Source organism: Dermacentor silvarum, chromosome 7 (assembly GCF_013339745.2).
Source record: "Dermacentor silvarum isolate Dsil-2018 chromosome 7, BIME_Dsil_1.4, whole genome shotgun sequence".
NCBI classification, from domain to species: domain Eukaryota; kingdom Metazoa; phylum Arthropoda; class Arachnida; order Ixodida; family Ixodidae; genus Dermacentor; species Dermacentor silvarum.
In genome coordinates this window covers 15,360,882-15,373,647 of record NC_051160.1, presented here as the reverse complement: position 1 = coordinate 15,373,647, position 12,766 = coordinate 15,360,882, and the positions used below count along the sequence as shown (strand labels likewise).

Below are 12,766 nucleotides of genomic sequence, written 5' to 3'. Positions count from 1 at the left end.
TCACATGTTATAACTATAACTCGTGGATGTACGGTTACATCAAATCGCATATTATTTGTTCACCTTTATGCTTTCAATATTAAATATACTATATTCTAGTCGCAAGCGCAAGCTATGGGCTGTGGCCACAGGTCGCAGAAACATGCCACACCTCTTGTTCAGGTGTAAATAGCTTCAGATCTGTAACGTCCTTCATGTAGTAATTACGTCATATTTTGCTATATAAAAGTATGAGACCTACTGCTACATTGAATTACAAGACGTATATCTAGGGAAAACACGGGGAATGCGGGAGATGGCAATTCAAGACGATGAGCAACACCAGAACACGTATATCTACATGAGAACACATATATGTATCTACACGAGAATACGTATATCTACATCCTTCATGTGTTACACACTATTTCTTGGTTGCAAATGCAATCTGTGAGAGAAGTCTCTCGAGCTTTCAAAGCGTTGCCTACTATGTATCGGAGTACTGCGAGCATTCCAGTTAGCTGCTGCAATATACGGCTTAGTTGAAGTGATCCGATGGATCGCTCACATGTTCATTGTGCATGCATTCTTTGCGCAGTGTTCGCCAAAGGCCAGTGCGAGACAGGCCAGTACCGCTTCCTGGCCAAGAATGGTGGCTGCGTGTGGGTGCTGACCCAGGCGACCCTTATCTACGAGAACAACAGCTGCAGCAAGCCACAATGCGTCGTCTGCGTCAATTATGTGCTGAGGCAAGTGCACCCCCCCCCCACTGTTCTTTCTTGGCAGTCGATGGCTGCTTGTATTGTGATGTCACTCAAGGCATCCCTGTTGCCTGCTACAGCCATTGTCGCTCAGTGTTCGCAGCTCTGGAAAAGGCCTTGTTGTCTTCATTACGGCTGCTCCTCGTAGTTTCTGCCTGCGCATGCTTGTTGTAAGTGGAACAGATTGCTGTGTGACCTTAATGCCCAACCTTAATGCCCAAGGGTTAAAAAAGCCTCACCTCAATTGCTTTCATGGGTAATGTTACAACCACAGTGGTCAAAATAAGTTATCTTTACCACACACATTACAAAGATAGTGCGTCCATTCTCACATTCGCCCCTCCCCCCGCCCTATGCTTTGCATATGTAATTCTGCAAATGGTCACATTTCCACCCTGCCTTTCTGAGCCTGTTTGTTTTCAGAATACGGTACCTTTAGGCTACATACAAAGTTTCTTTGTGCAGTTGGTGACAACTAAATACTTTATTAGATGTAACGTTAAAAAGACAGGAAGAGAGTGGTGGGGGTCAGAGAGCAAACAGGGATAGCCAATATTCTAGTTGACATTACGAGAAAAATAAATGGAGCTGGGCAGGCCATGTAGTGTGTAGTGTAGATAACCGGTGGCCCATTAGAGTTGCAGAATGGGCGCCAAGGAAAGGGAAGGGCAGTCGAGGATGGCAGAAAATTAGGCGGGGTGATAAAATTAGGAAATTTGCAGGCGCAAGTTGGAATCGGCTAGCACAAGACGGGTAATTGGAGATTGCTGGGAGAGGCCTTCATTCATCCTGCAGTGAACATAATTTATATAGGCTGATGATAATAAAATGCTCGCTGAATTTTTTTTGTTAGTGTGCTAATATTTCATTCGACAGCATGGACTGTTAGAACAGCAGAAGTGAACAATGTTAGTGTTTGGTAGTAAGCACAGTTTTTAATAGCTACCACACAGGTGGCACGGTGGATAAAGTTATCACAGGACATTACTAGCTTAAATTTCCATTTGTGTGCTTGCATTCATGTGGGAGCAAGAATCACGCAATGTCAAGATGCAAGTAGTCTGGCTGGTTATTTATGCATGATTTAGACGTACTCCAGCACATAAAAGAAGACAAAGAAGTTGACACCATATGCACAATTGATGTCCATCTTCTCAGGTTTGTCTTGTGTCATATTCTTCGATATTCTGTCGTCTAAAGTTGTGTAAAGAGTTTACTCTGGAATTGAATAAATTAACAATGGTGACCCTTTGTTTTCATGCATCTAGAAATGTACCACCTGCCCTAACCCCACAAAGCCAAACGTATCATTTTTGATAGGCTGAGTATGATACCTCAAAAGTCTGATCTAAGCACATAAAATCTAATCCAAAGCCCATAGTACCGTTTTTGATAAGCTGATGTGAAGTTTCAGTTGTGGATAGTTCAGAAAATGAATTACTATGTAATTAATTGCTAAACGAATTACTTCACTCATGTCATTTCATTGCTTTGCTTTTTTGATACAGATATACTCTCATGGCCAGAAGTGAAGGTTGTTCTAATTTTGCTTGATGTAGAGTGGTGTTTAATGTAATCTCTTTACATGTGCGGCCGAGGGATGTTACGCAATCAGCAGGGCTAGTCCATGCGTCAAGTGCCCCTTCTGTTGTTCACGCTTCCTTTCCGCCTTCATTTGCAGTGGTGCCAGCCAGGGGCATGAAGTGCTTGCGGAGCAGCAACTGACTCCCACAGTGCAGCCAGAGCCAGAGCCAGAGCCCGAGTTGCAGCCACTGCCGTCTGCTCCTGTGGCTGAAGCAGCAGCAGAGGAAGAGGAGGAAGAAGAAGGGGAGGAGGAGGAGGAGGAGCCCCTGTGCTTCACCAGCAGCACGAGCAAGATCTTTGCTCCCCTCACAGCGGACATGAATAAGGATTTCCTCTTGTTCCCTGATGAGGACAGCGACTCCACAGGTGGGCCCGTGCATCAGCACTTCGCTTCGGTTTGCTCGGTCAACAAGCGGCATGTGACAGCTGCTCGTGTTTTAAAGTGAAGCTTTCTTTGACTCTTCCTTTGACTTTTCCGCTGCTGCTGCTGCTGCTGTCTTGCACACCACGTCGGGAGGTAATTCAAAGTGCGCATATACACGTGCCGGAGAGGAAAGGCGACGCGAGAAACTCAATTGAACCTTTGCATTTTATTGCATGTGCACAATGCCCTCTGGAGCTCCCTGGCCATCGCCACAATAGCCTCTTGATGGCTGTAATTATTCATGACCCCCCGCCATAGCATTGCAGAAACTGCAACGCTTAACTTTCTACTAACGTGCAACCGTCCAGAGGGGACGTAGATAGAATGGAGGAGAGGAGGTAGAGAGAGCAGGCAGGGAATGTGTAAAGAACTGACGCCACCACGAAATGAGTGGATGACGGCCTTGCCACTCTTGGCTCGTAGTTCCCATACCTGGGGGGAGGACGGGAGTGGGAAAAGACGACGTGAGAAGGTGAGGAAACGCTACTTCTAGACACGACAGCGGTTGCGGACAAACCAGATAAATTTAAGTTCAAGCTACGGTACGGTATGTTTCTGCTATTTCTGAAAAATAAACACCATGCAAGTTTGTCAAGTGGACAACTGACCCACAGCATGCAGACTCAAAGCCGCGTCTAGGCCACACTACGGTCGCACGTCAAATCAACACTTCAGTGCCCACCGTGGTAGCTTTGTGGCTGTGGCATTGCTCGAGGTCGCGGATTCGATCCTGACCACGACAGCTGCATTTCGACAGGAGCGAAATACAAAAATGCTAGTGCACTTAGATTTAGGTGCACGGTAAAGAACACCAGGGTGTCAAAATTAATCCGGGGTCCACCACTATGGCGTGCCTCATAATCCAATAGTGGTTTTGGCACGTACAGCCTCATAATTCAATTGAAGTATAACACTTATGCCATGATGTGATGTGCCGCATAAAGCAATGACAATGCTAATCTTTTCGGAGGTTATGAACAATGGTGCACAACAACGCCCCAAGCAAGCACGTCTCGCTGTGTGTTTTGTGTGCTACACAGACAAGCAGCAGTGGTGCACACAAGGTAACATTTACCATCAACTCGCCACTCTCGCGCCACACTAAACGCCGAAGAAATTAAACATTCGCCATCATCGCTAATTATCATCAATCAAAGCAAACACCACAGAAAGCTTCGCTTACGTTGATTCCCACAGTGCGTGCGATCCGCATAATTTTTTCTACTGCATTTAGTGGGTCATGTCGGTGTCATGCAGATGAATAGACCAAGCACATGCTTGGATGCGAGTTCACCACAGTGTCTGTGGACCAGCCAGCGTGAATGAGACTTTATCTGACAATGCCTTGATCTGGCGAGTGGTTAATCTCGCATAGGACAAAGAGAGAATGGAATGAGTACAAGAGCAGCGTCCATCCTGTCATATGCATTTCTTTGTCCTTTGCGCTGTTAGAACGCTGTCAGCGAGACTTTATTCTCTTCAGTCACGTAACGAGCTCGACTGTCAATAAGTTTGTCAAAGTTGCATTAACTTATTCTGAGGTGCTGCAGACTCCATTCAACAAAGATCAAATTGGTACAAACAATACCTTGTGCATTTTCTAGTGAGTCATCATAATTATACAGAGTAATTAAATATTCACTTGTCCTACATTCAGTAATTTTGTCTTTTCCCAAAAAGAATTGAACCTCTGGCTCAAAGCATATGCACAAATCTTTATTTGCTGTGATCATTTTAAGAATGAAAAACGAATTTCCTGGATGCACTGATCAATTTTCCATTGCTTGTTCACAGTCTGAATGCAGCCACACCACCTGCTGACGTTATAAGCCTAAAGAACAAATATTTTGTCCAACAGATATTGAAGCACACCGGCACACAGACCAAAGGGGACAGAAGGGGCCAGTGTGCTTCAAGATCTGTTTAACATGAACTTTAACCCACTAGTCTGACTTGGCACTTTTTAACCCTGGTCTTTCTGCCTTTCATGTGCAGTGCTGAAAGATGACGACGATGACCTGACTCACTTGGCACCAACGGCTGGTGACACAATCATTCCATTGGAGGTGGAGGGTCTGCCTTCTGGTACGCATTCGCTCCTGCCGCTGTATTGAAGAACCTGCAGTGAGGCTCACACGTCTTTTAGCACAGGCTGCATTTGCAACCAGTTTTGCTCTGTACCGAGAAAAAAAAAAATGGTTCTAAGGTTGCTATGACATCCCATCAATGTTCAGGTAAATGTGTAAAGGTGAAAACCAAATTAAGGAAAAACATATTGTTTGAGCTGACGTTACTACTACAGTTAAACCTGCTTATAACGAACCTCCATATAATGAATTCCTGGATATAATGAAGTTTTTTTATTCCCCGCCGTTACTCCATAGAAGCATATGTATGAGACCTCTACGTAACGAAGTGGCAGCGGGAGACCCCCTCGAAATAACGAATTTTCCCCGCCGACAACCTAGAGATTTCGCCCCAAATTTTCTCATTTTTGCGCGAACAGTAACAGCAAGCGAGAATTCACGGTGACTGCAAGGCGAGAGCAAGAGCACATGTGCGTGCGTGCAAGCGTGCACAAGGCGGGCCTGCATCCCTCGACCCGGCAATCTTGCCGCTGCGGGTGTGACCTTTCCCCCTCCTTTCATTCAAACCTGATCCTGCCGTTTGCTGCAGCTGGCCTAGCCCGCCAAGCCGGCACTCTTCTTTTCCAGTTGATGTTGCTGAAGAAAAAAAAAAATCATTTTTTCAACGTGCTGGAAGCGCCACTCTTTGGTTACTGCGCAAGTCTCTGTGCTTAACTTCACTAACGTGACACTAGGTGACATTATACGACGCTACGATGTAAGGTCCCTGTATGTTCCAAAGGTAGCGCAAACCATTGTTCAAATAGGAAAGGAGAATTTCCTCCCCGCCCTCTACCCCTCTCCTGAGTTCTTCGCCGTTTTCCGCTCTCCCATTGGACGAGGCATAACACGTGACGAATAACCCGCGCGGCTTTCGTTATCGTGGGAAAACGGCGCCATTAGTGAGCGTGGAAACACTGGGACACATGTGCGCTGTGCGTGAGCGTAGGCTTTTTACATTTTTGAAGACGCTTCGGCTGCAGCGCGATGCTGACTTGCTGTGCTGTTGGATGTTTGAATAGCATTGCCAAGAGAGGCAAGCTTTTTGCGGTTAATCGTGGCAAACGAAACCTCAAACGGCGAGCGATGTGGCTCCACCGTATCGGAAGAAAGAAATTTGACTGCCACCGAGGGAGGTCATTACTGAGGGAGGTTCTGATCGCTGTTCTCACCCAGTTAGTGATGAACACGGGAAGGTGGGTGCGTTCGAGTTCACCATCAGCCAACGACTAAGTAAAAGAGAAAAAAGAAAGTCCCAGTTTATGTTATGCAGCGAACAAAAGGGCGCATTTTGGCAATTTGAATACCAGCATGACTTCTCATAAAATGAGCATAATGGAAGAGCAAAACCCAGAAAGCGCACGCACACACGGGAACCAAGGCGTATAACTGAGAGGGAAAGAAAAGCGCGCGGATGCATTTTGGAGATTAAAAAAAAAAACATGTTGAGGGTATTTAGCACATAAATGTCTCCGCCGTGTTGTGTGTGCATAGTTTCGTGTAGCTATTTGTTTTCGTACATGCGTGAGGTAAACATTGTGGGGGTCTTCCCCAACCCGTAGCGCGTGTAATCGCAGCTACGTAGGGTTCGGGCGAATAAGGCAACCAGCGAGTCAACTCAACAACGTTTATTGCTGTCAGCAATAAAACACACTTGTAGAGGGAAGTCCGCTCTGTATAACAACTAATAAAATAGGCTTGCCTCGTCGCGTGTGGTAGTCACGCGAACGAGGTCACTCACGGCTTTCAGCAGGTAAAAATCCGTCCAGGCAGAAGGTCAAGCGAGGTCAGAGACAGCGGGGGTCTCTCGGTCGCGCTCTTTTATGCCTTTTTGCCTTTCCGCGAGGGGAGTGTCCTCCTCGCCCGCCGGATGCTTTCCCTCTTCCCGCGCGGCACGCGCGTCGCGAGAGGCGAGCGAGAACCGGGAGAGGGCAAAGTGCATTTCTCCCGTGTTCGCCCGGCTCCCGCAGCGCGCGGTGTGCGCGCACGAGATGTCCACCCGGCTGCTGTCGCGGGCGCTCCGTGCGCCGGCGACGGGCGAGCGCCCGCGGGAGAAGGTGGCAGCGTGTGCTCCCCCACATCCTCCCCCCCTTAAGAAGGCCCCCGTACGTTGAGGCTGGCACCTAGGGACGTCCGTTTGCCTGAGTACCCGCCGAGGTTGGCGACCGAGGAAGCGTTGTGGTGATGTAGCCCTCAGCTGGCGGACACTTGATGCCGACTCGGAGGCGGCTGGTCAGCTGCACTGCTCGGGCTTGCGAGGCGGGATCGTTGTCGGGGCTCGAAGGTGGCTCTCAGTGCTGCGCCCTAGGTGTCGGCTGCGCTGGAGGGGTGGTCGTCTGCCGGCCGCCGGCTTGCGGTTCGTGCGGCTCCAAGGCCGGCGTAGCGCCGTCAGTACTGCAAGGGCGTCAGTTGTTCCAGCGCGTACTGCAGGCAATTCGCACGGCCGTATCTCGTCTTGCTCTGCTCCTGGAAATTATTATCAGCAACTGCATAGCAAACTGCACGGAACGGCACTGTGATCAGCAGCATAGTTGGCCGTATCCGGGGACACCATCGACGTCTGTTGCGAAGGGAATGTTCGCAAGCATCATCACCAATTCGAGTCGCAGCACAGGATAATCACCGCACTGGCCCTCACAGCAGTCTTTGGTGAAACCGCACACCCACGCGTCGAGCGTTCACGCCACATTCCCGTCGTGGCCTTGACGACTCGTCGTCCATACTCGGCGCTCCATGGTCACTAGACGTTCGCTTCCCCGGCAGGAACTACCAAGGTGCCAGCCCGGCGCGGCTGTATGCTCACGCGGTACGCAACGCCACCCGGACTTACGAATGTTCCTCGCAGTCGTCGGGTTACGCAACTAGCAGTCAGATTACCTTCGCCTGCTACGCAAATTGTAGCGCGGCTGCGGGCTCGCCGTTCTGTTCTGACTGCTCTCTCTCACCGATCGCGGTTGAGGGAGGGCCTGATCGTCATCCCACTGCTCATCACGCGGCACGTAGCGTTTCAGGTCGCATACGTGTACCGGTCCGCCGATCGGCTTTCCTTTCTTGTTCTCGAGCCGGTAAACAAGCGAGGAAACCTTCTCTCTCACTAGATACGGCCCGGTCCACTTCGGCGCCAGCGAGGCAGCGAACTGTTTGGTAGCATCGCTGAGAACATGCTGGCGTCGAAGCACCAGATCGCCCACTTCGTAGTGGACGTTCCGATGCGAGCGGTCGTACTGCGCCTTCTGCTGTGCCCTTGCAGTGCGAAGATTACAGCGTGCTTTATGTAAAGCTTCCGTCATCTTGGCACGTAGATGCGTCGCGTATTCAGCTCGTGCTGACGGCGCCACTGGCATTCCGCTGCGATCCGCGAGAACCCTATCCATCGGATTCGGCAGCTCTCTCCCCAGGTTGAGAGAAGAAGGCGCATACCCAGTCGAGCGGTTCACTGTCGATCGCAATGCAAACCCGATCTCTGGAAGGTAGGTATCCCAGTCCTTATGCCTTTCAGAGAACGCGACAAGCATGTGCTTGATGTTGCGATTGACTCGTTCAGTGGGGTTCGACTGGGCATGGTAGGTTGTCGTTTTCTTATGCTTAATGCCAAGTGCGGCGCATGAGTCAACGAACACCTTTGCAGTGAAGTAGGACGCATTGTCCGTTATCAACTGTTCCGGAAAACCAAACCTGGTAAAAACCTCCATCAACTTATCCATTATCACCCGTGCCGTCAGTTTTCGTAGGGGGAAAAGTTCTACCCATTTACTGAAGTGATCCGTGACCACCAGCAAGAATTTGTTCCTGCTCGGTGTTGTGGGATACGGTCCCATGATGTCACATGCCGCGATTTGCCAGGGAGTCTGGCTGTCGATAGGCTGCATGAAGCCGGGCGGTCGTCCGCCTCGGGGCTTCACGCTTTGGCACACATGACACGATCGGGCGTAGCGAATCACGTCCCGTTTCATGCCTGGCCAGGTAGCGAAGCGACACAACTTAACGTAAGTCTTGGGGCCGCTCGCGTGCCCAGCAATGCACGAGTCATGAAAGTAGCGTAGCAGTGCTCCTCTCAACGCGCGCGGTATCACCACCTTAAACGCCTCACTTGTGTCGTTCTCGGTGGGAATATACCTCAGCAGGACGCCGTCGGAATTCAGCAGATAGGAATCCAGTGCGCTCACAGCATTACCAGCTGTTCCTGAGCGCTCCGCACCGACAGCAATACCAGCTGCCTCCATGTGCGCGGCGGCCGCGCCGCCCGGCTCTCGGAGCCCGTCGAGCACTTTTCGACAAAACGGATCCTTCTGCTGAGCCTCGAACAGCTCCTTTCTGCTGAAGACAACTCCTGCGGAACCGACAACATCTACGTGGTTCACGCTCTCGCCCAGGATCGACGGTTGTTCCGCGTCCTTACTCGGGCTACGGCCAGGGTTTCTCCCTCGCCTCGGACAGGCGCTCGCGAAAGTGCGTCCGCTGCGGCATTGCTTTTTCCTTTGCGGTAGCGCACGGTGAAGTCGTAACGCTGCAGCAGCAGTGCCCAACGCGCCAGGCGACCACTCGGCTCACTCAAGCGCCTCAACCAAGTGAGAGCCATGTGGTCAGTCTCAATGTGAAAGCCACTCCGTCGACATAATAGTCAAACTTTCGCAGAGCGAAAACTATCGCGAGACACTCCTTCTCTGTCACCGAGTAGTTCCTTTCCGCCGGCGTCAACGAACGGCTCGCGAACGCAACCGGTCGGAGAATGCCTCCGTGCTCCTGAAGCAAAATTGCACCTAGACCCAGGTCGCTTGCGTCTGTTTGAATCACAAACTCCCTGTTCAAGTCGGGCTAGCTGCAACTCTGCCGTGTCAGCGAGCACCTTTGTGAGGCCGCGCAGTGCCGCCTCCTGCTCTGGACCCCAAGTCCAACGCTCGTCTTTCCTTAAGAGCTTCGTTAAGGCGCTTGCACTGCCGCGCAGTCTGGAATGAATTGGCGATAAAAGTTCACCAATCCCAGAAAGCGTCTCAGTTCGCCGATATCTTTCGGCGACGGGTAGCTCAGTATAGCCTCGAGCTTATCCTCACTCGGCAGAATGCGGCCGTTGTCCAACGTGAATCCCAACAGCGTTATTCTGTTCGCAGCTATCTGAGCTTTACTCGGGTTCAACGTGATACCCGCGGACCTCAGCCTGTCTAGGACGTCTCTCAAGTGGCGCAAGTGCTCGTCGAATGTTTTTCGAATAAACCACTATATCGTCGAGATATGCGAGAGCATGTTGCCACTTCGCATCTCCTAGAACTCGGTCCATCAACCTCTGATAAGTAGCGGGAGCTCCGACTAAGCCAAAAGACATTCTTTTGAACTGAAAGAGCCCGCGGTGACAAGTGAAAGCCGTTTTCTCTTTGTCACGCTCGTCCATTTCGACCTGAAATATCCCCCGACTAGCATCGAGCGTCGTAAAGTACTTCGCCCCGCCTAGGTTAGATACTAAAGAGGAAATGGAGGGTAGAGGGTACGCATCCTTCTTCGTAACCTCATTCAGCTTGCGGTAGTCTACACAAAGGCGATAAGTATCGTCCTTCTTCGGGACTAGAACTACCGGGAAGCCCCATGGGCTGTTCGACCTTTCCACAACGCCTGTGTCGATGAGTTCGTCTAAAGCGCTGTCAAGTGCTTTCCGTTTAGTCAAGCTTATCGGCCGAGGATTACATTTCCACGGCGCAGCGTCACCCGTGTCTATCCTGTGCCTGACTAACGTAGTGAGGCCCGGCCGGTCCGTGAAATCGCGTCGTATTCGTACAACAGCGATGACAGTCGTGCCCGTTCTCTCTCCGGCAGGCTGTTGACCTCTGACAAAAGTGGGTGCGCTGCCCCTTGCAACGTCGCGGCACAATGTTGTGCTACCGTCTCTCCGTTGCTTTGATCGTCTTTACCGATTACGGTTTGCTCGCTCGGCTGCGGCTGGGTGTGGCCCGCTCGCGCCGCCCCCGGAGACTGGCGTGTCGCCGCAGGCACGGGCGCTTTTGCGAAACGCTTCAAAACACCCGTTCCGTTCTCTCGGTAACCTCCGCTGGCGATGTCTATCAAAATACCCGACTTGGCGAGAAAGTCTCGACCTAAAATAACAGGCACTGACAGACCGGGAAGATGTACAAGGCGTTGTCGCCTGACGCGTCTCTCCCAACGAATAACTAGTCTAGCTGCACCGCTCGATTGTGCTGTGCCGGAAGCAAGGCGGAAAGTGATGTCACTATCTCTTAAGCGGATATTGTTCTCGCGGAGATGCTGCAACACCTCGTCACCAAATAACGAAGCGCTTGCCCCAGTATCCAGTAATGCGGCAAACTTCTTTCGGGCTATCGTTAGCTCGATGAACGGCGCCTGCGAGTCCGCGACATCTCCTACGCGACCAAGCCAAAGGCGCAAGTAAATCGAAATCGCCAGTTGTGTTCGAGATCGCCGCCCGGGACCCAAGGTGGATCACCGGCGGCCTCGCCCGTTTCCCGAACCACGTGCTCGACCTTGGCCCGGCGTGCTTGCGCAGTCACGGGCGATGTGCCCCAGTCCGCCGCATTGGTAGCAACGGCCACCGAAGCCTCGGTGGCGTGGGCGCCCGTCGCTCCAATCCGGCGGGCCGTAGCTTCCACGCTCGGCGGTCGGCATGTGCCGCTCCTCTGTTCTCGCATTAGTCGCCAGTTCCTGCCGCGGCGCACTGCGTGCCGCGTTATGCTGTGCTGTTTTCAGCGCGTAGGCGTACGGGTCCAAGGCGCGGTCTGATAATTCCCAACCACGCTGGACCTGCTGCTCGTCGGCGAACGATGCCGACGCGTCGACCCTCGGGGAATGTGAAGCGATCCCGCCGCCGTTCCACGCGCAACGAGGCTCGAGTGACAGCGCGGCGGGTGGAGGCGGACGGTATGCTCGCGCCGCGAAGGATGTCCCCTTGGATGCGCTTTGCTTCGGTGGCGAGCTCGTCTAAGTCTCGGTACCTACATCCCCTGAAGTAGGCCGCGAAAGTCGGGTGCGCTTGCCGTGTGACGCGCTCGACTTTATCGGCGTCGGTGGCGAGAGGGCTTGCGAGACGATAAAGTTCGTCCATCGCTCGAACATACTCCAGCAGGGACTCGTCCGGATGCTGGGTACGCAACTCCAACTCTCTCCTCAAACGCCACTCGTAGTTGGCCGGAAGAAATTCCTCGCGGAAGTTTCGCGCGGAACTCTTCTACTGTGCGGGCTCTGTGTCCGGCCAGTCGGAACCAACGAGCCGCCTGTTCAGTCAGTGAAGCAGGGACCACGCGCGCGAGAAGTTCGGCGTCTGAAAGCCCTGTTGCTTGCTGATAATACTGCAGACGGTCGAGGTACTCGTTTGCACTAGTGCGATCGTGGTACCCACTATAGGTAGGCATGTCTACCTTAATTCGTGGTCGCTCGCTCTGCGACGGGGCCCGCATGGTGTTTCTGCAGGGCGCCGGCTAAGCTCTGCATGACTTGCAGCGCATTCTGCAGCATTATTTCGCTTGACGGAATACTACCGCCCGAAGGTTCGGACGCATCCGCAGCTTGCGTCGAACTATTTAGAGGCATAGGTGGCTCTGAGTCCGCGGGATGACGCGGCGAGGTGTTAGGCGTGTTAGGCCTACTCTCGGCCTAAACCCTGCCAACGTGGCGTTTCCGCGATCCCGACTGTTCCGCGTGAAACACTCAAAATCAAAGCTACCGGTTTGTTCGGAAGCTGCCGCCGCGTTAGCACTAGGCATTCTGATTATCTCCCGCGACCTCCGACAACATGAACAAATCTGGAAAGTCAGACAGCCCGTCGCCATTGTTTACTGCAACTTCAGTAGTCCCAGCTCCAAAAAACAGAAAAGAAAACTCGCCGTGTTGCCGAATTCGAAACACGTGGTAGCGCCAAATGTGGGGGTCTT

General features: G+C 51.9%; 1 protein-coding gene across 3 annotated transcripts in view; it reads left to right on the top strand.

The window, feature by feature from the left end:
• LOC119457589 (hypoxia-inducible factor 1-alpha) overlaps positions 1–12,766 on the top strand; it is a 222,443-nt gene that overhangs the window by 188,492 nt on the left and 21,185 nt on the right. The window contains exons 7-8 of one of the 3 annotated variants that reach the window (XM_049670259.1): positions 578–728; positions 2,422–2,473. The exons of 1 other annotated variant lie outside the window; for it this stretch is intronic. In XM_049670259.1, coding sequence (XP_049526216.1) covers positions 578–728; positions 2,422–2,473 — 203 coding nt within the window. The remainder of the gene's footprint in view (positions 1–577; positions 729–2,421; positions 2,474–12,766) is intronic. One more of the 3 variants, XM_049670258.1, reaches the window with a different exon arrangement.